The sequence below is a fragment of the Erinaceus europaeus genome, chromosome 7 (genome assembly GCF_950295315.1).
Source record: "Erinaceus europaeus chromosome 7, mEriEur2.1, whole genome shotgun sequence".
Taxonomy (NCBI): Eukaryota; Metazoa; Chordata; class Mammalia; order Eulipotyphla; family Erinaceidae; genus Erinaceus; species Erinaceus europaeus.
In genome coordinates this window covers 92902505-92926238 of record NC_080168.1, presented here as the reverse complement: position 1 = coordinate 92926238, position 23734 = coordinate 92902505, and the positions used below count along the sequence as shown (strand labels likewise).

Sequence of the window (23734 nt, the reverse complement as noted above, 5' to 3'; positions counted from 1 at the left end):
GCCATTTGTGTCGTTAACAGAAAGAGATTACTGACTGGAGCCCGACTGACCATCCCATCTCTGTGCATGAAAAACAACAGAATTTTACCTCGCTAACCAAAGAAAGCATCATGCTGCTGATCTGAATCATTATTTGGCTCTGAGTCCTGATATCCTTCCTCAGAGTACCCTGTATGACACAAACTAGAAGCAGGTTGTCATCCTGGATCTGAGGCAGGGAAAGATACCAGACAGGCAGGGGCAAGGGCAGTTCTTCAAGATGTCATCTCAGGTGAGACATGTCTTCTAAAAAGTAGAAAAGTAGCAGAGAATAGAACAAGGAACAAGAAAGATCCGCCCGCTCCAAGGAGGACACATACACGCAATATTCCATGAAAAGGCTGCATCAGCATAATATATACATGCACTATGATCAATCTGATCATTTTAATGCATACATATGGTTGTGATATGATAGTTGGCCAGCCAATGAATGCAGTTTCTCATCACTGACACCAGGCCATTGTACTAGCATGTTAACTTATGAGTATTTAGTAGATATGAATTTTCAACTGAAAATACAATTCACTTGTTTTCAGAGACCTAAATTACAATACGCTTGATGAATTCCCTACTGCAATCAGGACACTCTCCAACCTTAAAGAACTGTAAGTATTTATGACAAATTTAATGAGAGAACTATCTAATTTGTGAATTTATTTTAAAATGCTGTGTTGTCCATGGTTTGGTAGAGAGTCCAGTGACATACACACACACCATGTATGAGTATGAAATAATACCCCTGAAATGTATAATTTTGTAAAATACTGTCAAATAATTAATAAGCAAATCAAGTAGGTTAATCATGATGAAAATTTTGCATGTAATGAGGAAATTTTTCCAAAAGTTCATTCTAAATAATGGCAAAAGACACTTAAAATGGATTTTAATGGATTCTATAACAAACAAATCTTAGGCTATTTTAAAATTTGTAGGGAATTTCTTTTAAACATGTATATTAGGAAATAACACACTTTTCTCTGAGCAATACTTTTTTCTCATTTCCTAAGCTACAGTCTCCTATCTATAAATATGTGGATTTGTAGAACTACACTGGAATTCAGTTGCTTTTGTTTCTGTTTTTGTTTTCATCAGAGCACTACACAACTCTGGCTTATAGTGGTATAGGGGTTGAACCTGGGACCTTGGAGCCTCAAGCATGAAAGTCTTTTTGTTTTTATTTATTTTTTAATATTTAGTTTCCCATTTGTTGCCCTTGTTGTTTTTTATCGTTGTTGTAGTTATTATTGTTGTTGTTGTTATTGATGTCGTCATTGATGCATAGGACAGAGAGAAATGGAGAGAGGAGGGGTTAGACAGAGAAGGGGAGAGAAAGATAGACACCTGCAGACCTGCTTCACAGCCTATGAAGCGACTCCCCTGCAGGTGGGGAGCCGGGGGCTCACACCGGATCCTTATGCTGGTCCTTGCACTTTGCGCCACCTGCTCTTAACCCGCTGCGCTACCGCCGAACTCCCGAAGTCTTTTTGTATGACCATTATGCTCTCTTCCCTCGCCCAACTCAGTTATTTGCTCAGCAATTTACAAACTTTCCTAAGACCAGATATATAAAATGTATATGCCTACTGTGCTAGATGCTTCTAGACATGATTTCATATTTTAAATATTTTATTATTTTTCTCTCTTTTTAAGATTTTATTTATTTATTAATGAGAAAGATAGGATGAGAGAGAGAAAGAACCAGATATCATTCTGGTAGATGTGCTGCTAGGGATTGAACTCAGGACCTCATGCTTGAGAGTCCACTGTGCCATCTCCTGAACCACAGTTTTTCTCTATTTAATTAATTAGTCTGATAAGGCAGAGAGAAACTGAGAGGGGGGAGGAGGTGGAAGGGAGAGAGAGAGAGAGAGAGAGAGACCTGCAGCTCTGCTTCACCATTCATGAAGCTTATCCCCTGCAGGTAGGGACTGGGAGTTTAAACCCAGATCCTTGTACACAGTAACAGGTATACTCAACCACCCAGCCCTCATAATTATATATTTTAATACTCCATGAATCTTAATTTGTAAATGATTTTGGTAATTACAGCTATTACATTGCTTACATTATCCTCTATTTACTATAATTATTTTCCTTTGTACTAAACACATGAACAACTTAAATATGAACAATAAGAAATGTTTTAATACTTGGAAAGGAAAATAAACAGAGTTTTGTTCTCTTCTGGCAGAAAGAAATTCGATATACAAGTAGAGGAGGTAGACAGCTGAGCTTGTTTATAAGAAAAAAATAGGTTTTCTGCCTCAAGAAAACTCCTTTGTAGCTTAGCTGGGAAATCATTATTGTCTACTGTCTGGCAGTCCAAAACTCGCTTCAAACAATGCAGGTCCATATGGGATCTATAGGTCATGGACTCTGCCCCCCACCATTCAGAGGACATTGACACCAATGAATGAGAATCATGCTGTTGTTAATAGACTTAACTGAACGGAGGCAACCTTCCATGGGTTTGAGAAGTTTCATTCTCCTAAGGAGATTAGTTAAATCTCAGTTTCATTGCAACAGAAGTCAATTTTCTCTTCTCCTACCTTCAAATGGGGCCAGATCAAAATGGGGCCAGGGTGTGATCAGAACTCATCGCCCCAAAGGTGGGCCCTACTATCTCATATTGTTATACTGTGATGTTGTATTAGATATCAATAGATGGATATTTTTGTTTCTGCTGTTACTCTGTAAGTTTCCAAAGAGCACAGGGATTATTTTCAGATTCTTTCTTCCTTTTTCAGAATGGCAATGTGTGATTTCTATTTCTCCTAGCAAGTAAGGGCATTTCAAGGTGCATAGAGAAGTGAACCTTGCCCATTAGCCTTGCCCTTCAGTTACTAAAGGTGCTGATTCTGGCCTCCAGGGCAATGGAGGGAGACTATTAAATAAGCTTACTCTGCATATTGTTTTCTACTAATTGTTTCTGCTCTCTTTCTAGAGGATTTCATAGCAACAATATCAAGTCAATACCTGAGAAAGCATTTATAGGCAACCCTTCTCTTATTACAATGTAAGTGGCCAAAATTCTGATTTTCCCATCCTGAAATATAGTCTATATTTTACACATTGTTTGCTGATGTATTTATTTATCCTCATGAGAGAAAGAAACCATGATAGAGTGGTCCGGGAGGTGGCACAGTGGACTCTCAAGCATGAGGTCCAGAGTTCAATCCCCAGCAGCACCTGTACCAAAGTGATGTCAGGTTCTTTCTCCCTCCTCCTATCTTTCTCATAAATAAATAAATAGAATATTTTAAAAAAAGAAAAAAAAAGGGCCAGGTGGTGGCATACCTGGTTAAGCGCACACATGACAGTGTGCAAGAATCAGGTTTCAAGGCCCTGCTCCCTACCTGTAAGGGGAAAGCTTCACGAGTAGTTATGCAGTTCTCCAGGTGGTCTCTCTCTGTCTCTCTCCTCTCTGTCTTCCCTCAATTTCTCTCTGTTTCTATTTAAAAGAAAGGAAAACGGGAGTCGGGCTGTAGCACAGCGGGTTAAGCGCAGGTGGCGCTAAGCTCAAGGACCGGCGTCAGGATCCCGGTTCGAGCCCCCGGCTCCCCACCTACAGGCAGGTCCCTTTACAGGCAGTGAAGCAGGTCTGCAGGTGTCTGTCTTTCTCTCCCCCTCTCTCTGTCTTCCCCTCCTCTCTCCATTTCTCTTTGTCCTATCCAACAACAACAACATCAATAATAACTACAACAATAAAACAACAAGGGCAACAAAAGGGAATAAATAAATTAAATAAAATAAAATAAATTTTAAAAAAAGAAAGGAAAAAAGAAAGAAACTGAGATAGAAGCAGATTGCAGTGCCAGGGACTGATAAATAATTGACTAAAGGAGGGAAGGATCCTTTCACAATATGTGTGACTATCAAATCACCACAGCATCGACTTCAAAATGTCTTACAAATTCATATTTCAATTATAGCTTAATAACACAGAAATAATAATCATCACATACAATGTGTTGGCTCATCTCACAGGTCTGTGAAAGAATTCACAGTAGATAAAGTATAGAAGGAAAGAGCAGAAATGTTTATCAGAAAATCTGTCAACAAGAGAGTGATAGACAAAGAGGCATTCTCACTGACCAGCGAGGTACAGTGTATTCAAATACATTAACCAAAGAGGTACAGTGGACAGAGGCAACTATAAAGACACAGAAAAAGCTGAACATTTACATAGGGAATCTGATAGCTGAATATAATGTTATTTTTCATGTTCTCTCTTTATATTTACTTGCTCCTGATTTACTTTACAAGTTGTATGCCCAATGACTAGAAGTCCACTACTTCAGAGATGATGACGTTTGTCCTTGGTGTTCTGCATGGTTAGACATGCATTATAAAACCAGGACATGATTATGAATGACAGAAGAACAGAACATACTATAAAAATATAGTGAAAACAAGACCTGAGAATGTAAAAATAGAATGTGCTAAGAAGTGTTAGTCATGGTCCAGGAGGTGGCGCAGTAGCTAAGGCACTAGACTCTGAAGCATGAGGTCCTGAGTTCAATCCCTGGCAGCACATGTACCAGAGTGATGTCTGGCTCTTTCTCTCTCTCCTGTCTTTCTCATTAATAAATAAATAAAATCTTTTTAAAAAGAAAGAAGTGTTAGTCAACCTTTCTATGTTGCACTAGACTGCCTTCTTTAAAATCATCAATTGAATTTAACCCTTGACACAATACTATGTGTAAATAAGGGTTCTTTTTTAACCAGAGCACTACTCAGCTCTGGCTTATGGTGGTGCGGGGGGATTGAACCTAGGACTTTGGAGCCTCAGGCATGAGAGTCTGTTTGCATAACCATTATGCTATCTACCCCCACTCAAGGGTTCTTTTCAAACTTAATTTGAAGTGAGGATATTTTCTTTTGCTAAATCTCTGTGATCATTCATTACCAAGACCAAGCAAGCCTTGAGTCACATTTTACAAACTAGGTTGCAATTCTAGAAAAGCACATATGTGAATTTATGTGCCATGAAAGCATAAAATAGTTACAACAAAGTAGTATGACCTCACAGTTCCTCAACAGGTGAGCCTAGGACTTGCATGTATGAGGTTCCCAGTTCCCCCCTCAGCACAGCATATGCCTTGATCTCTCAGTGTGTCTTTCCTAAAGTAAAGAAATCTTTTTCTTTATGATTTTAACTACACAGCTAAGGAGGCAGTTTAGTCTGTTAGAGCACAGACTTGCATGCCGGAAACTCTAGAGACTGCAAGTTCAATCCCCAGCACCACCTTATGCCAAAGCTGAGTAGTGCTCTGATCTTCTCTGACCTCCTTTCTCATTCTCTAATTATATATATATATATATATATATATATATATATATATATATATATATTTTTTTTTTTTTTTTTTGTCAGGGTACTGTTCAACTCTGGCTAATGGCAGTGCTAAGGATTGAACCTAGGACCTTTTCCATGTGAGCCCTCTATAAAACTACTATACTATCTCCCTAGCCCAACAAATATATTTTTAACTTAACTAAAATGAATAATGATTCTATGTTTCATATGTAGACCAGACAGGAGATTGGCCATATATATAGGTGTGTATATAGGAAGATGAAAGTATCTAAGTTTTCAGCTGGCCCCTACCTTCGAGACACCTATGTTTGAGGCACGGTATTAGTGTGGCTCATGAATGAAAAGCCTCAAACACAGATATGGAGAGAAGGACAACTACTGAACAAGACTGGAGGGCCACTTGTTGGCAGATATTTGCCTGTGCCAACTTGGACTGAGAGGTTTTCATTGTAAGATATTTCGAAGTATATGTCACAAATGAGTTGGAATCCCAGATAGCACTGACAGCTGGAAAGAAAGAAAGAAAGGAGAAAAAAAAAAAAAAAGAACCATTCATCATTTCTGTAGTGTTCTGACAATATGTTGGCAAGCTGATGGACTCAAAATGTGTTGCCAATGAACATTAATCCTCATTAAAGAGTATCTACATATTAAGAGGATGGCAAATCGCGTGGCCTTTGCTCCTTTTTCCTTGTAGTCACAGGACTGGATTTCTTAATCATACTTCTGATATGCTAATATCCCTCCTAGAGAAGTAACAGACTACTAAATTTACTAGCACTTCTACCCAGTACTGGCTGATGTCATTTATTTTAGCTCTTGAGCCTTCCTTGCCTCAGCCCATGTTTATCATTCTCACTGCCACCTCATCATCTCCGGCATTATGCTATTCCACTGCAGAATACTGTGCCCCAGTATGGTTCCGTAGCCCCCATGTCCACTTGGTCGATTCCAAATTATATTCCTCCATGAGGATAATTTCTGGAACCATCCGTTCCACCACGGTTCCATGGCTGCCAGTTCTTAGCAACATCGCCCCGCCAGATATTCATCGGGATGCGGCATCATCTAAGTTCATTTCCCACGTCTACGCTCGACTGGACCTGCCAATATACGCGGATATCTTTGCCCACCCTGTCCAACACTTGACGTCTCCTACGCCTACACTGAACTTCTCTGTTCCAGACTCTTGGAAACAGAGTTGGCAGTCAGCTGAGGTAAAGAACAAACACCTCATCACAGACCCCTGCAAGCGTCAACCCGGCTTTGACCTAGCACGTTATGATTGGGCCCTCCTCAATCACTATGGAACAGGCCATGGCCCATGTGCCGCTATGTTCCATCGCTGGGGAACCAGAGACGACCCGAACTGCCCCTGCGGCTACAGACAGACTGTGACCCACATAGTCAACGACTGCCACCTCTCCAGATTCAAAGGAGGTCTCGAAACTTTACATCAGGCTCAACCTGACGCTGTTTACTGGCTACGGAAGAAGGGCAAACGCTAGAAGAAGAACTGCCACCTCCACCCACTCCTCCCTGATTCTCAGTTTCTGTGAATCAAGAAGTCCCAGTTCTCCTGTCTAAATCTGCCATCTCCACTCCAGCTGTTAACATCTTTACATGTCCACTGACACCAGCTAGCCATTACTTCCAGATTGCTACCAGTCTTACGCTTATCGCCACCACTAGCAAACTCATCACTTTGAAGTGCAGGATCCATTCCTCATTCTCTTGCTGTGAAACATACAAAGACTTGGGATTGTCTATTTACATTATATTCTGATTCCTTACCCTGCCGTGCACAATCTTCCATGTGGTGAAAATCTGACCCGTTCCTCAAAGCTCTTTTTAATTGTCCTATACCATAACCCCAACCATTTAAACTATACAGTTATACTGTGGTTACTGTACCAGATATAATGCACGTATCAGTTCTTTTAATGCATACACAAACCCTACAATTAAATCGCATTACCTCAGTTTAACAGATTGAAGCTCTGACAGGTAATAAACTTGCCAAAGTATCAGAGTCTCAGTTCTATCATCTAAATATAAGAAAAAAATGGCATCTAAGTATTTGTACTATGTATCTTATAAAGCTGTTGGTTGAATCAATTAAGCTATAAATATGAAAATGCTTAGAAAGTGATTTGCCCTTATTTGTCTCATCTCAACTGATCCCAAGCTTTCTTAGAGTAGGAACATTGTAAAATTCTTCAAATCCCCATCATTTAGCACTTAGTAGGTACCCAAGGATAGTCTCCATAATGATTCGGTCTCTGAGTCCTTGCATCCCTACTCTCATAGCTTGAGCATAATAAACATCAGTAAATAGTGGTTTGGTTTAATTGAACTAGAAAGATTTCTCAGTTATGAACTATTTGTGGGGCTCCATTGACCAGGCAGTTCAAATATCATCACACTGAAAACATTATATAAAATAAGTTTTTTAAGTTCTAATAATAGCTCACCTTTCAGAGCAGTAGCTAATTCAAAAAGTTCTAATGATACAAAACATCCGTGCAGAAAATAGTTCATTTCCCCTCAAATAATTTAACATTCCTACGTATGTTGAGATCTAGCCAACAGGGAGTCAGGTGGTAGCGCAGCAGGTTAAGCACAGGTGGCGCAAAGCACAAGGACCAGAGGAAAAGGACCTGCAGAAGGATCCCAGTTCAAGCCCCTGGTTCCACACCTGCAGGGGAGTCGCTTCACAGGCGGTGAAGCAGCATTGCAGGTGTCTATCTTTCTCTCCCTTTCTCTGTCTTCCTCTCCTCTCTCCATTTCTGTCTGTCCTATCCAACAAGAATGACATCAATAACAACAACAATAATAACTACAACAACAATAAGACAACAAGGGCAACAGAAGGAAATAAATATTATTTTTAAAAAATCTTTTAATAAATTAAAAAAAGGTCTGGCCAGCAGGTATAAACATCATGTAGATGCATAAGATGTCATCTTTCTTTAATGAAATAGTTGCCAGCAACTTGAATTACCAGTTTTGCCACTCAATAGATGTCATCTCACAGATATTAGAAACAGAGGGAGATTTTTAAGTAAAACTAAGGTCAGCTGCCTTGCTTTTCTCTTTAGTAGTGGTCACTCACAGCCACTTAACTGTTAGCAATTAAGCATTTTACATAGTATAATAGAAACCATGTAAGTACACTTAATGTATTTGTTGACATTTTATTTTTTTTAATGTTTATCAGAGAGAAAAAGAGAGGGGGGAGTACCACTCTGCCATCTATGATGCCAGGAATCAAACACAAGACCTCATATTTGCAAATCTAATTCTCTATGCATTGCATCACCTCCCAGGCCACTGTTGAAATTTTAAACAATTGTTTGTTTGTCATTTAGTTTTATACTAAAACTACTGCAAGTCTATAGAGTATATGCTTCAGTATATAATACTATACTAATTATTTCAATAATTTGTATTGTATCTTTATTTTAGACATTTCTATGACAACCCCATTCAACTTGTTGGAAAATCAGCTTTTCAACATTTACCTCAACTAAGGACATTGTAAGTCTTATTTCTTTTATAGATCACATTTCTGCTGTAGGGTTATTGTAAAAAATCATGGGAAGGGGCCAGGCAGTGATGTACCTGGTTACATACACAGTGTGCAAGTACCCATGTTCAAGCCCCTGATCCCTATCTGCAGGAGGAAAGCTTCATGAGTGGTGAAGCAGGGCTGCAGGTGTCTCTCTGTCTCTCCCTCTTTGTCTCCCCCTCCCCTCTTAATGTCTATTTCTATCCAATAATAAGTAAATAAGTAAGTAAATAAATAAATACTACAGGGATATTATAAGTTGAATTTATTTGAAAAAAGGTGGTAAGTTATCCATTTCTAGGATCTTCTCCCAATAATAATACAGGCAATCTTCCTTCTAGGACTTTGAATGGTGCCTCGCAAATAACTGAATTTCCTGACTTAACTGGAACTGCCAGCTTGCAGAGTCTGTAAGTACTTGAGTAAATAGTCGACTACCTGGCACATGTACTACCCTTAAACCCTGACTAGTCTTAACATCAGTGAATCAAAATATGTCACTGTGTGATGCCTGAGTAAAAGAATTATGTCTGGCTTATGTTTCAACAGAACTTTAACCGGAGCTCAGATCTCATCTCTTCCTCAGACCGTCTGCGACCAGTTACCTAATCTCCAAGTGCTGTGCGTATCAGTAAAGGAATAATGTTGTGTAAACACGTAACTTCCATTTAGGGTTGAAATAGCAGGCATTGTTTCAGTAATCCTTACAAGAGGAGAAAGTTGTTTCCCTACAGGTCTCCCAGAGGTCAGGCCTCCTTTACCTCCTTTGAGAAATGGCTCTCTGATCTAACCCTGATGGAGATAGCAGTGTACCTTTTATTGCCAAGATTCAAAAAATCTCCTGTTAAGAGTTCCAACCAGCATACATTTCTTTCCAGAAGACAAATAGACACAAGCCAAAATAATTTCATTTACTCCTTTAGAGGCTTTTCAGAATAGAAAAAAAAGTAATAGTGGTAACATAATGGATTCAAAACTCAATATGGATGTCAACATAATCAGACCCACACAAGCCTTGATAAAAGTATTCAAACGTTCTTCCAGCATATTCAGGGCACCAAGTTCTAATGTTTCATCTTCTGGTTAAACAGCTCACCTAGGTTATTTCTGTGCACTTGGGACCTTTTTCCTCTACCCTTCCCATGTTTTACCAAAAAAAGCAGTTTACAGGAATATGAAGAGCCTTGTTTTGATCTTCCATTTTCAGCCCTCTTCCTCAACTCCCACTCAACTCTATTATCCACCTCTCAAGGGACTTAATGTAAACACTCCTAGTCTCTTTCCATCGCTCTATTTTCACATAGCAGGCATCTGTGGCAATTGAATGCCTGTAATTCCACCTTAAGCCTTGCCTAATAGCAGAAGTACAAACAGCCCTACAAATGTTAAGTGGAAGAATGGGAATATCTGCCTCAGTAATCGTGCCTCTCCACCCCCAGCCTGCTGTGTGACTTCAGACCTCAGGTGCTATGTGATATAGGCTGTAATAGTGCCCTGCCTTGGAGTCACTGATTCATACTCACAGGAGTCAGTCTCTTCTCTTCTCCACTAGGTATTAATCCAGATGATAAAACTGAGAATTAGAAAGGAACACTTGTCAAAAAGTGACACTCGAAAAAAAGTGATAGACTCAGAAATCAAATCTACACTGTTTGATTGGATAGTTGGGAGAAGTTGTATGTACATCAGATTGAAATCTTGAGGACCATCTCAGAATTTTGTCTCCCATCCCCAGAATAGGACACTGGTACAATAATGTGACTAAGGACTTCACATACCAGAAGTCAGTATTTAAACTGCATCTTCCTGCATGCTGGCACACTACGAATGATGAGCTGCTGAAGTCTAAAATTGCAGAAACATTTTTTTAATAAGACTTTATATTTTTATTTTTATTTATTTATTTTCCCTTTTGTTGCCCTTGTTGTTTAACATTGTTGTGGTTATTGATGTCATTGTTGTTGGATAGGACAGAGAGAAATGGAGAGAGGAGGGGAAGACAGAGAGGGGGAGAGAAAGACAGACACCTGCAGACCTACTTCACCACTTGTGAAGCGACGCCCCTGCAGGTGGGGAGCCAGGGGCTCGAACCGGGATCCTTCTGCCGGTCCTTGCGCTTTGCGCCACTTGTGCTTAACCCGCTGCGCCACCACCTGACTCCCCAAAAACATTTTTAATGGCATGAGACTGGCAAATTGGTTAATAGCAAAAACTCTGAAGCCTGCCTTTTTTGGTTTAAATCTGGTAAAATGTCTTTTTTTTTTTTTTTTTTTAGATAGAGACAGAAAAGCAGAGGGGCTGGTTTGGGTGGTGGTGCACCGGTTAAGTGCACATAGTACTAAGCACAAGGACCTACACAGGGATCTGGTGTGAGCTTCCCACTTCCTACATGGGGTGGGGGGAACCTTCATAAGTGGTAAACAGGTCTACAGGTCTACATCTTTCTATCTCCCCCTCCTCTCTCTATTTCTCTCCGTTATATCCAATAAAATGGGAAAAAAAATAGCCTCCAGGAGCAGTCAATTTGTAGTGGCAGCACAGAGCCCCAGTGATAACCGTGGAGGCAGATAATAATAATAATGACAGTAATAATAATAACATAAAGTAACTCAAATTAATAAAAGAGAGGCAGAGAAGCAGAGAGAGTAGAGAACCACAGCATTGAAAGTTCCTTCAATGTAAGGCTCTCCAGTAGAGTCTCTTAAAGAAGTTGCTATCTCTTCTAGGACCTCATTTACCAATCTATGAAATAGAGAAGCAACCACTTCATCCAAAAGATCATCATGGAGAGTCAGGTGGTAGCGCAGCGGGTTAAGCGCACGTGGCTCAAAGCGTAAGGACCAGTGTAAGGATCCTGGTTGGAGCCCGGCTCCCCACCTGCAGGGGAGTCGCTTCACAGGTGGTGAAAGGGGCCTGCAGGTGTCTGTCTTTCTCTTCCCCTCTCTGTCTTCCCTTCTTCTCTCCATTTCTCTCTGTCCTATCCAACAACAACAACAACAATAATAACTACAACAATAAAACAAGGGCAACAAAAGGGAATAAATAAATAGTAAAAAAAAGAAAAAGATTAAAAAAATAATAAAAAGATCATCATGAGGATTAAATGAGTAGCTTCTTGTCAGACACTTATACCAGCACCTGAACATATCTCAGGCATTGTTAATGCTTACCATGTTCTTTCTCACTTCCTTTACCATTATTCCTTCCTTAAGCTGAACCTTGGGAGCACACAGATACCTTAGCAAGCAGTATCTTGCCATTTTCCAAACATTTCAACCTGTGACACTAGTTTGTTCCTCATAGCAACCTGGCAAGATTAGCAAAGTGGTGTTTTGTTTTGTCTTGTCTTGTGTTTTTTTAATTTCAAGAGAAAAGGAAGAAAGACATCAATGCTTTGGCCATTGTATCAACCGAGCAGAATTAACTGAAGTTGACAGTAGGTCCCAGGGCCCTACAGTCTGGTTAGTGTTCTAGAAATGTTAGACAGCTCCTCTCCTTTAATTGAGTACCAGATACATGAGGACACTTCATTATAAAAGAGTGGTTTTGCCTCCAAGTCTCTTCACCTCTGTGAAAATCACTTGACTGTGTATGGCTTTTATCACTTATAAGCAAGAGGTATTAAGCAAATCATTTCACACCATATGGGGCATACTCATAATGCCACCTGCAGAAGGTGACCACAAGGCTTAAATGAAATAATTCAGGTAAATATGGTGTCTCTATATAAGAGTGCATCATTATTAGCCATGCAAATCATTAGGCAGAAAGCAGATAGGAAGCCACATTGTGCCTTTCTATAAAAGGTTTTTTGCGTACCAGAAAGACTTGTCCACTTGCCATCTGTGGAGATGAGTGAAGCAAATTGCCATCAGTTTTGATAACACATGAGTCAATGTTATTTCATTCACTACTTTTATTTATTTATTGGCTAGAGACAGAGAGAAATCAAAAGGGGTGGGGGAGATAGAAATGGAAGAAGAGAGACACCTGCAGCACTGCTTAATTATTTGTAAAGATTCCCCCCCCAACTCCCCAGGTGGATATCAAGGTCTTGAACCCCTGGGTCCTTGTACATGGTAGTGTGTACACTCAACCAGGAGAGGTGCTGCCCAGCTCCCCATTCAGTACTTTTTAAAAATATTTACCAGAGTCTGGGAATAGCTCACCAGTAGATCATACACTTTACCATGCCCAAGGACCCAGGTTTGATCCTCCAGTACCACATGAGAGAGAAAACACCTGAATGACAGAGCAGTATGGTGGGGGTCTCTCGCTCTCTCCCTACCTCCTCTTCTACCTCTCCATCTCTGAAATCAACAGGAAAAATGTCCCCAGGGGAGGTGGAATTGTGAAGATGAGAAGTAAGAGGTCCCAATAAGCAGAAAATGTAGTAATAATATAGACCATATTGTTAATCAGGTAAATATACATTTATGTGTAGATGTGCAGTGCTCATTTGGTTTGTTCTTGTTTTTCAAACTTCTGATATGAACTACAAATTCATGCTTAACATCTGAACTATCAGTGTAGCAAATGATCTGTATTTCCATACAAATTGCATTTATTCAGTGACTTCAGGATTAACTGATCAATTGCAAGAATAAAATAACTTTAAAGACTCTTAGAAACAGCATGGATTTTTCAGCTTCCAGAGTGGTGATCTGGTTTTAAGAGTTAGAGTCAGGCATAAAAATGTATTAGTTGATTGGCTGATAACTTATAAAATATGAGACAAGTTGGGTTTTTTTTTCTTCATATCTGTGTTACTTTATCTATCAGATTTCTTTTTTAAGCTTTCTGCAAATTGCCACGGCTTGTTTTAGATTAGTTATATTACACTCTAAATATGTCCAGATGTTTGTTATTCTGAAATTAGTTGAATTTTGGCTGAATATTTTTCTTAGATTTTTTCCCCCTTGTAATGATTGATTTCAAATTTAGTGTTGTGTTTTGAATTTTTTTTAAGTTGACTTACTAGAAAAGAACCAACCGTGATTCTCTTAGCTGTAGAGAAATAATAATTCTTAGAGGCACAGTTATTTAATTTAATTTGTATTAATTTCAGTAAGTTAATAGCTAGCACGTAAATCATCACTGACAAAATTATTTAAATCAATTAGAGGGGTAGAGCAGTTACATTTCAATAAACATTTGATTTTACTGCTTAATCCAATAATGCCTGTGACTACCTGTTCCTTGTCAGATCTGGGGCAACTCTCAGACTTTGCCTCTGGAAGATAAATCATCTTAAAGGGGAGAAGGGAATAAACCATGTTTCATTACAATTAATATGTAACATCTTTCCTTTTTTATACTTTTGTCTTTCAGAGATCTCTCTTACAACCTGCTACAAGACTTACCCAGTTTTTCAGTCTGCCACAAACTCCAGAAAATGTACGTCTCTAAAGATCTCTCAGTTACCTACAAGAAAACAAAGGCCAAAACTAACATTTTCAGAATGACAGGGAGATAGCTCACCCAGTAGAGGATGCCTTAGTATTCATAATGCCCTGATTCAAACCCTGCCACTTGCACAGGAGCACACGAAAGCACTGAGGGAGCTCCAAGATGGTAGGGCAGGAGTATTATGGTGTCTTTCCTCTTGTTTTTGTCTCTTCCTCTTTTCTTTGTCTCTCTCTCTCTCTCTCTTCCTCTCTCTCTCTCTTTCTCTCTCTCTCTCTCTCCATATAGATCCAAGGAACATTATTTTGCTTTCCTTTCCCTCTTCTTTGCTAGTAAAATTGGAAAACATAGACATTATTTTAATAGGCATTGTATTATTTGTTTATTATTTGTATTTCCTTTGCCTGTACTCCTAACTTGGTATATTAACAAACTAGGTTTGGAATTTATTCAAGGTATACATTTAATAAGCAATGTTGTTTTTACTTTTTAATGCATTCATTTTTGAAGTTTATTTCTTTTTTTAAGTTTCTTTTTTAATCTTGTTATTTGTTTACTATTTGATAGAGTCAGAGAGAAATTGAGAGGGGAAGGAAAGGTAGAGAAGGAAATAGAGAGATACCTGCAACTCTGCTTCACCACTCGTGATGCTTTCCCCCTGCATTTGGGGACCAGGGGCTTGATTTTTTTAATTTATTTCAGAGAGAGAGAGAAGAGCTGGAGCACGACTCCAGAAAATGTGGCACTACCAGGGGTCAAACTAGGAGCCTCAGGCATGAAAGTCTGAAACTCTACCAGTTGAGCTATTTCTCTGACTGCAGCAGTATTGTTTTTAATATAGGGGGAATTAAATTTGTTGTTTTCAGTAATCATTTTTAGAGACGGTTACATGTTTGTCTTATGGATGCTGCTGATACATAAAATATTTTAGAATCCTCTCTTAAAATTGCCTCCTTCACAAAACATAATACTTATAATAATCTTATGATGATACTTGCATTTTGACCAAGACAGTGTTAAGCATCTATCATTTCCCCTACCTAATTATTCTCTGAATTCCTTTAAACAAATAAAGGAGTTAAAAGTCCAGGAAGGGGTAGATAGCATAATGGTTATGCAAAACAGATTCTCATGCCTGAGGCTCCGAAATCCCAAGTTCAGTCCCCCACACCACCATAAACCAGAGCTGAGCAGTGATCTGGAAATAAATAAATAAATAAATAAATAAATAAGAAAAAGCCCTCTGTTGGGCTAGGGAGATGGCATAATGGTTACCATGCAAAGAGACTTGGATGCCTGAGGCTCTGAAGTCCCTAGTTCAGTTCCCAGCACCACCATAACCCAGAGCTAAGTAGTATTCTGAAAGAGAGGAAGGAAGGAAGGAAGGAAGGAAGGAAGGAAGGAAGGAAGGAAGGAAGGAAGGAGATGGGGTAGATATCATAATGATCATGCAAACAGACTCTCATGCCTGAGGCTCTGAAGTCCTAGGTTCAATGCCCATACCACCATAAACCAGAGCTAAGCAGTTCTCTGGTAAAAAAAAAAAAAAAAAAAGGCAGGCAACCTACCAACCTACCTTTATGAAAGAGAAAACTTTGACAGTCCTAGAGACCCTCACATAATACAAAAAAAAGGCTCACAAACAAAGCCAGGAGAAACATCTTGAAAGTATTTCAGTGATGGAAGCATTTAGAGGATAATTTTATATCTACCCAAGAGAATCAGCTACTTTGAACGAGAGCTGTATAACCATTACTCTATCTCCCCTACCTTTGAATGAGAGTTGTATATATATTGTAATATTCTTTTTTAAAAACAAAAAAAAAACACAAAACTTAATGTTCACTTGATAGTCACAACGTCATATGTTCTTTTGACTAAGGGCAGATGATCCTCTGTAAAAGTTCTTTGAAATCAATCTTGTTTCATTTCAGAGACCTCCGACATAATGAAATCTACGAAATAAAAGTTGACACTTTCCAGCAGTTACTTGGCCTCCGAATACTGTGAGTACTGCCCCAATACAGACAACCTTCTCTTGGTGTCTCCCCTAATACTGTCCTTAAGGGGTGTGTGTGTGTGTGCGCGTGTGTGTTGTGTTGTATATACTTGCTACAAAAAGGGAAGTATTTTTCTCACAGTGAGCTGCCAGTTATGCATTCAAAAGTAGTACATTTGCAGCCTGCCATCTGGCAACAGCTGATATGAAATCTTGACAAAGAGGAAGGAGGTCCAGCTAGCTATTCAATGAAGTTTTTCTGTCTGCAGTCAGCAATTGTCAAGACTTTCTTTGTATACAAAAATGAGATGACCACACAATTCTTCCTACCCCTCTGGCTAAACAGTTTTTCAAGAGACAGGAAGGACTTAAGAATCTCCTAGGGAAAACTATTAGTTAGTAAATAAATAAATAAATGGAAAAAATGTAGACTCCAGGGGCAAGGTGGTTATACAAGCATGATGGTTATACAAAAAGACTTTCATGTCTGAAACTCTGAGGTCCCAGGTTCAGTTCTTGGCACCACCATGAGCTAGAACTGAGCAGTGCTCTGGTTTAAAAAAAAAAAAATCATACCTTGACCTGACTCTTAATGAACTCTCTGACTTTCTTGAGTGGGACCTGAGACTCTGAAATACCAACAGATATGTTAAGATTTCAGTAGAATTCTCATGGAAATATTGTACCTCAGATGACTAAACTTTATAGTATTTGATTTCATTTTATGATTAAAAACATCATATACTGGGGAAAAAAGTATAAAAAATTTTAAAACCATCCTTGGTAATAAGCTGTTACAGATAAAACATTTCTATACTGAATCCAAATTATAGTTTAATTTTGATACAATGTGATAATATGTAATGCTCAAACTTTTTTTTCCCTCAAACTGTTGTTATTAAAGAATCTCTTCTAAAATTTTTCCTTGACATTTAAGAGACTGTACCCTCATAAAATAATACTATTCCTCCAAACATTTCAACTTTACCTTTAATGATCATCTTCTCCCCAAAGGGTAGTGGCATAGAACTTCAGTGGTGGGTGCCCTGTGGAACTATGCCATGCACTTGTATAATGTTGTAAACCACTATTAATCAGAATTTTTTTAAAAAAAAATGGTTTAAAAAAGAAAGGATCATCTTCCCCAAAAAATTTACTTTGGAAAACCATCTTGTTCCCCGCCCCCTCTCTATGGGTGTGTGTGTGTGTGTGTGTGTGTGTGTGTGTGTGTGTATGTGTGTGTGTGTGTGTGTGTGTGTGTGTGTTTTAACTTCCTTCTGATCTCACTATTTGTGAAATTTGTTTACTTTTCTAACTAAATGTAAAGTAACATGCGGGTTGGGCGGTAGATTAAGCAGTTAAGCACAGGTGGCACAAAGCACAAGGACCAGCTTAAGGATTCCAGTTTCAGGGGAGTCGCTTCACAGGTGGTCTGCAGGCATCTAACTTTCTCTTCCCCTCTCTGTCTTCCCGTCCTCTCTGGATTTCTCTCTGTCCTATCCAACAACAATAACAGCAATAACAACAATAATAATAACCACAACAAAGATAAACAACCAGGGCAACAAAAGGGAATAAACGGCCTCCAGGAGCAATGGATTCATAGTACAAGCACTCACTGAGCCCCAGCAACAAATCTGGAGGAAATAAATAAATAAATAAATAAATAAATAAAGTAAAATTGCCTTACCTACTTTCATTACCTGAAATTCTTGCTGGTTTTAAAAGGTTGACCAGAAGATGGCACCACACAGGAGCATCTTGATCAGTATCAAGGGAGCTCCATGGATGGTAGAGTGGTGCTTTGCTCACTTGCTCTCTCAAAAAAAAGTCTGTGTGTGTATGTGTAATTTTACTGTACTGAAGGACAGGTCATCAATATCTCACATATGTGAAGCCTTGCTTTAAAAGGTTGATAACACTGGCTTGTATAGTTGAAATTTGCTGAGTGAATAGGGCTTACATGTTGTTTCTTATAAACATATATAGAAGAGAATACTTTACATATATATATATGTATATATATATATATTACATGTCATCTGTGTTTTGGTTTTTTGTTTGTTTTTGCTTTGCTGCCAGAGTTTTCACTGCATGGTTCTACTGCTCCTGACAGATTTCCCCCCCCTCCCCTTTCTACCTATCTTCTTCATGAACAAATAAATATAAAAATAAAAAATAAATTGTAGATTGGAAAGAAGATAGCATAATGGTTATGCAAAGAGACTGTCATGCCTGAGGATCCAGAGTCCCAGGCTCAATTCCCCATACCACCATAAGCCAGAGCTGAGCAGGGAAAAAAAAAAAAAAATATATATATATATATATATATATATATATATATATTCAATATAAATTCATTGCTCTTTTTTTTTGATTGCTCAAAAAGGTTTTCTTTTTTATTTCTTTATTTTTTTATTTCTTTATTGGGTAATGTTTTACATTCAACAGTAAATACAATAGTTTGTACATGCATAACATTCCCCAGTTTCCCATATAACAATACAATCCCCACTAGGTCCTCTGTCATCCTTCTTGGACCTGTATTCTCCCCACCCCAGAGTCTTTTACTTTGGTGTGATACGTCGTTGCTCTTCTTTTAATGTGAACATTTATTTGACCTAAATAATATATTGGTACATTTCATTCATATATGTGTACATAAAGTAAATTTTAATTCTTTATAAATTGTACATGTAGTCACCAAAGGATTTTCCTTCAAATATTTGTTATCTTTTCCTTTGTTCATTTCCATTAAAAGAAAAAATGCCTGGCTCTGGGGAAATGGCTGAACAATCAGAGAGAGCAGTGGACTTGTATGCCTGAAACTCCATGTGTAATCCCCAGTACTGCATGTATCGGAGTGCTGCTCTATCTCTCTGTTGCATATGAAACTCTAATTTCTATACACACATTTTTCTAAAATTAGTAATAATCAGGTTGGGGAGACAGCATAATGACTATACAAAGAGACTTTCGTGCCTGAGGCTCCAAGGTCCCAGGTTCAATGACCAGTACCACCAAAAGCCAGAGCTGAGCAGTGCTCTGGTCTCTCTCCCCTCTCCCTGGATCTCTCATTAAAATAAATAAATAAAATATTTAAATTAATAATAATCCAGTCTCAGAGGCTGGAAGATAGCTCACTTGGTATAGCATACACTTTGCTATGCCTAGATTCTGGCCCATACCTACCACTATGCAAACTACACAAACGGGAAGTTCCAAGAGCAATGATGTGGTGCTGTTCTTTCCTTCTCTCTCTGGCTCTTTCTCTCCCTCTCTGTCAACTATTATCTGGGGGGGGGAGGGGGAAGTCCACCAGCAATGGTAGAATCACACAGGAGGCCACCAAGCCCCAGCACAACTCTAGTGGGGGAAAAAAATGCTCACTGCCTTTACAAGGAATCTTTTTGAAAGCATCACTGTGTTCCCTTAAAGCCTAACATATATGAGCTGTGTGCACAGTCTTGTTGAGTACCACTGAATACCCAGGACATTTTTTTAGTAACTTGCTTGTCAGACAGGAAAAGCCTCAGAAGTTCCTGTCTTTTTCCACCATACAACCCTCATTCATCTCAGAAACACCCTAATAGGGGGCTGGGCGGTAGCATAGCAGGTTAAGTGCACATGGAGCAAAGTGTAAGGACTGGAATAAGGATTCCAGTTCCAGCCCCCAGCTCCCCACTTGCAGGGGGGTCACTTCACAAGCAGTGAAGCAGGTCTGCAGGTATCTATCTTTCTCTCCTCCTCTCTGTCTTCCCCTCCTCTCTCGATTTCTCTCTTTCTTATCCAACAACAGCTATAACAACAATAACAGCTACAACAAGAGCAACAAAATGGGGAAAATGGCCTCCAGGAGCAGTGGATTCGTAGTGCAGGCACTGAGCCCCAGCGATAACCCTGGAGGCAAAAATAATAATAATAATAGTAATGAATAAAATAAAATTATCATTTAAAAAGAAACACCCTAATAAAATTTTGCAACTATATTAAAGTCAACTTTTTAGCGAAAGGAAAAACTAAAATATCCACCTGATGATTTTTCCTTGAGCAATTTAAACGAGGTTTATTAAAAGTTCTTACTTCAATCATTTTATACTTTAGTACCTTTATCTGGAAAATGGTTCTATAAACAGTTGTGTCTTTCCTGGATGGAAATTAACTTTTGGTAGGCAGATGAATATATATGGTAGAACTTGACATGGACTTTATATATACATATAATTATCTCATTTGCCTTTCTTATTTTAATAGGAATTTAGCTTCAAACAAAATAGCCATCATTCACGCCAATGCATTTTCTACTTTGCTATCACTAAGAAAATTGTGAGTATTTCATTACTTCTTTATGACATATCTGTAAGTAGTTGGGAACCGTCAAGCTACTAGCAAATGCTGCTCTTGTTGAAGAAGCCCCAAATCACAGATTGCCCAGCACTTTGTATTGTCTACCCTAGAGCTGTATCAAACCACAGAGCAGTCCCCTGTTTGCACCAGTTCAAATGGGACCCCCATGGGTCAGCCTAGATCTAGGTGATAGCTGGTTCTGGATATTGTGGAGAAATTTTCCGTTTTTGTTGAAGGATCAAGTGGAATAGAATAATATTTTAATTGGGTTCTTACAGGCTTTCAGTTTATTTGTCAATTTGGCAAATAGACAGTTCTTGTCCCGCTAGCCCTCCCCTTTCCAGGTCTCTTTTATGCCTGTCTCTCCCCACCCCCTTGTCTAATAGAAAGGAAGGTGTTTGTCAGAAAGAGGGTATGTGAAAACTTGTTATACAACTTTTTTTTTTAAAGTGGTCCAGGAGGTGGCACAGTGGATAAAGCATTGGACTCTCAACCATGAGGTCCTGAGTTCAATCCCTGGCAGCACCTGTACCAGAGGAATATCTGGTTCTTTCTCTCTCTCTTCCTATTTTTCTCATAAATAATGAATAAATAAATTATTTTTTTAAAAAAAGAAAGAAAAGAAGGGAGTTGGGCGATAGCAGGTGGCACAAAGCGCAAGGAACAGAATAAGGATCCCGGTTCAAGCCCCCAGCTCCCCACCTGCAGGGGAGTTGCTTCACAGCTGGTGAAGGTCTGCAGGTGTCTATCTTTCTCTCCCCCTCTCTGTCTTCCCCTCCTCTCTCCATTTCTCTCTGTCCTATCCAACAACGACAACGACAATAATAACTACAATAAAACAAGGGCAACAAAAGAGAATAAATAAATAAATAAATATCAAAAAAAAAAAAAAAAGAAAAGCCAAACTGTCACTAAGACTATGAAAATGTAGGGAGGTGGGGGGACAATTGTGATGGTGAGTTTGGTGTGGAACTATATCCCTGTAATCTTAGGATCTTGTAAACCATTATTAAATCATTAATGAAAATAAATCAGGTAAATAAATCTAACCATTTACACAAAGAAAGAGGGTAGGATGAAAAGAATTTGACCTGCTTCTCCCCTCACCTCTACCTTTATCCAGTCAGCATCACTTCTTAAATTAAGTATAATACCTCCACAATTTGAATGCCATTAAAACATTTCTACCTATGAGCCGAGTGGTGGCACACCTGGTTGAGTGCACATGTTACAATGTGCAAACTCCTGGGTTCAAGCCCTTGGTCCCCACCTGCAAGGCATCTCTCTCTCTCTCTCTCTCCCCTCACTATCACCCCCTTCCCTCTCAATTTCTGGCTCTCTCTATACAGTAGGTAAATAAAGATAATAAAATTTAAAAAAAATTTTCTACTTTGGCAACTCTGATTGAAAATTAAAGTTTTGGGGCCAAGTGATGGTGCACCTCGTTGAGCACGTTATAATGTGCAAGGACCCAGGTTCGAGCCCCCAGTCCCCACCTGCAGGGAGAAAGCTTTGCAAGTGGTGAAGGAGGGCTGCAGATGTCTCTCTGTCTCTCTCCCTCTCTATCTCCCTTCCTTGTCAATTTCTGACTGTCTATCCAATAAATAAACAAAGATAATAAAAAAATAAAATTTGAACTTTTCAGAAGAGAAAGACATAAGGGTTACTTTTACCATGCAGAGTAAGAACACTGCTTAGAAGTTTTTATTGAGCAGTGTAATCATCTTTAGGTGGCTTTTTTTTTTTACATACACATTTTATGCTAACAGACTAAAAGCCAATTGTTGTTTGATGTTTTGCAGGGACCTATCATCCAACCGCCTGTCGTCTTTTCCTGTAACTGGGTTACATGGTTTAACTCACTTAAAATTAACAGGAAATCATGCCTTACAGAGTTTGATATCATCTGAAAACTTTCCAGAACTTAAGTGAGTTTGTCATTAAAACTAATAAAATACATTTGCAGTCATGTGAAATAATAGACATGTTATAGTGGTTTTCAAAATTTATGAGGTCATGGGACTCTTCTGAATTGCATTTCATGCCCTCAAATCCCCACCCCTGGGGCATTTTTAGGACAAGCCCTGGAGTGGGAGAATGTATCTTCCTGACCATACTTCCTTTCTTTTTCAAAGATGCCTCCTGGAATCATAGAGTTCATGGAAAGAGTTTGAAAGCCATTGATTCATGAGCTGTAAACCGGGACCTGTAATCAAATAACATTATTGTACTCCTGTTGACATTTTTTTTGCTTATCTAGCTTGTGTGTTCTAATAAAACGTACTAAATTAGTATTTATTTGAGGAAGTTATGCTCTTTAAAACTTGTTATGCATGTTAGCATTAAAGAAGTCCCTTGAAAGATAATATGTGTATATATAAAACCACAGTAATTGTTACATTCTTCTAAAACCATAAGCCCAGAAAAGAAATTGAAAAGAAGGAAGAAATTTTTCAAAAAAAAAAAAACTCCTCCCCACTTGCAGAGGTGAAGCAGTACTGCAGGTGTCTCTCTTTCTCTCTCCTCTATCTCCCCTTCCCTTTTAGTTTATCTCTATCCTATCAAAATAAATAAATAAATAAATAAATGTTTAAAAATGAAAATACCTCAACAACTCTATAGATATTATTTCCTTCTAGACTTATTTTTCAGTGCATTTTTTAACAAAGAAATCAAATTTCCACAACTTACTAACAGCATTCAAAATACAGTAACAATTCAGTACATTTTTTCTTTTTTTTTTTAAACAGCCAGAGATCGAGAGAGAAGTGGGAGATAGAGAAGGAGAGAGACAGAGAGACACCTGCAGCCCTGCTTCACCACTTGCAAAGCTTTCCCCCTGCAGGCGGGGACCAGGGGCTTGAACCTGGGTTCTTGTTCACTGTCAGTACATTTTTTCTAATATAAATATAGCATGTATTATTATTATCTACTGAGAAATGTAATTCATTTTTAGGGAACAGCATGTCATTTAACCAGAATTGAACATTATTATTCCCTCTCATCAAAACCAATGTAAATGTTTATCTTTTAATGTCAGTATATGATA

General features: G+C 38.7%; 1 protein-coding gene across 2 annotated transcripts in view; it reads left to right on the top strand.

The window, feature by feature from the left end:
- LGR5 (leucine rich repeat containing G protein-coupled receptor 5) overlaps nt 1-23734 on the top strand; it is a 157545-nt gene that overhangs the window by 124462 nt on the left and 9349 nt on the right. Inside the window, exons 7-15 of one of the 2 annotated variants that reach the window (XM_007537592.3) lie at nt 579-647; nt 2987-3058; nt 8831-8902; nt 9275-9343; nt 9483-9554; nt 14265-14330; nt 16274-16345; nt 20593-20664; nt 22488-22613. In XM_007537592.3, the coding sequence (XP_007537654.1) occupies nt 579-647; nt 2987-3058; nt 8831-8902; nt 9275-9343; nt 9483-9554; nt 14265-14330; nt 16274-16345; nt 20593-20664; nt 22488-22613 (690 nt within the window). The remainder of the gene's footprint in view (nt 1-578; nt 648-2986; nt 3059-8830; nt 8903-9274; nt 9344-9482; nt 9555-14264; nt 14331-16273; nt 16346-20592; nt 20665-22487; nt 22614-23734) is intronic. The other variant, XM_007537593.3, reaches the window with a different exon arrangement.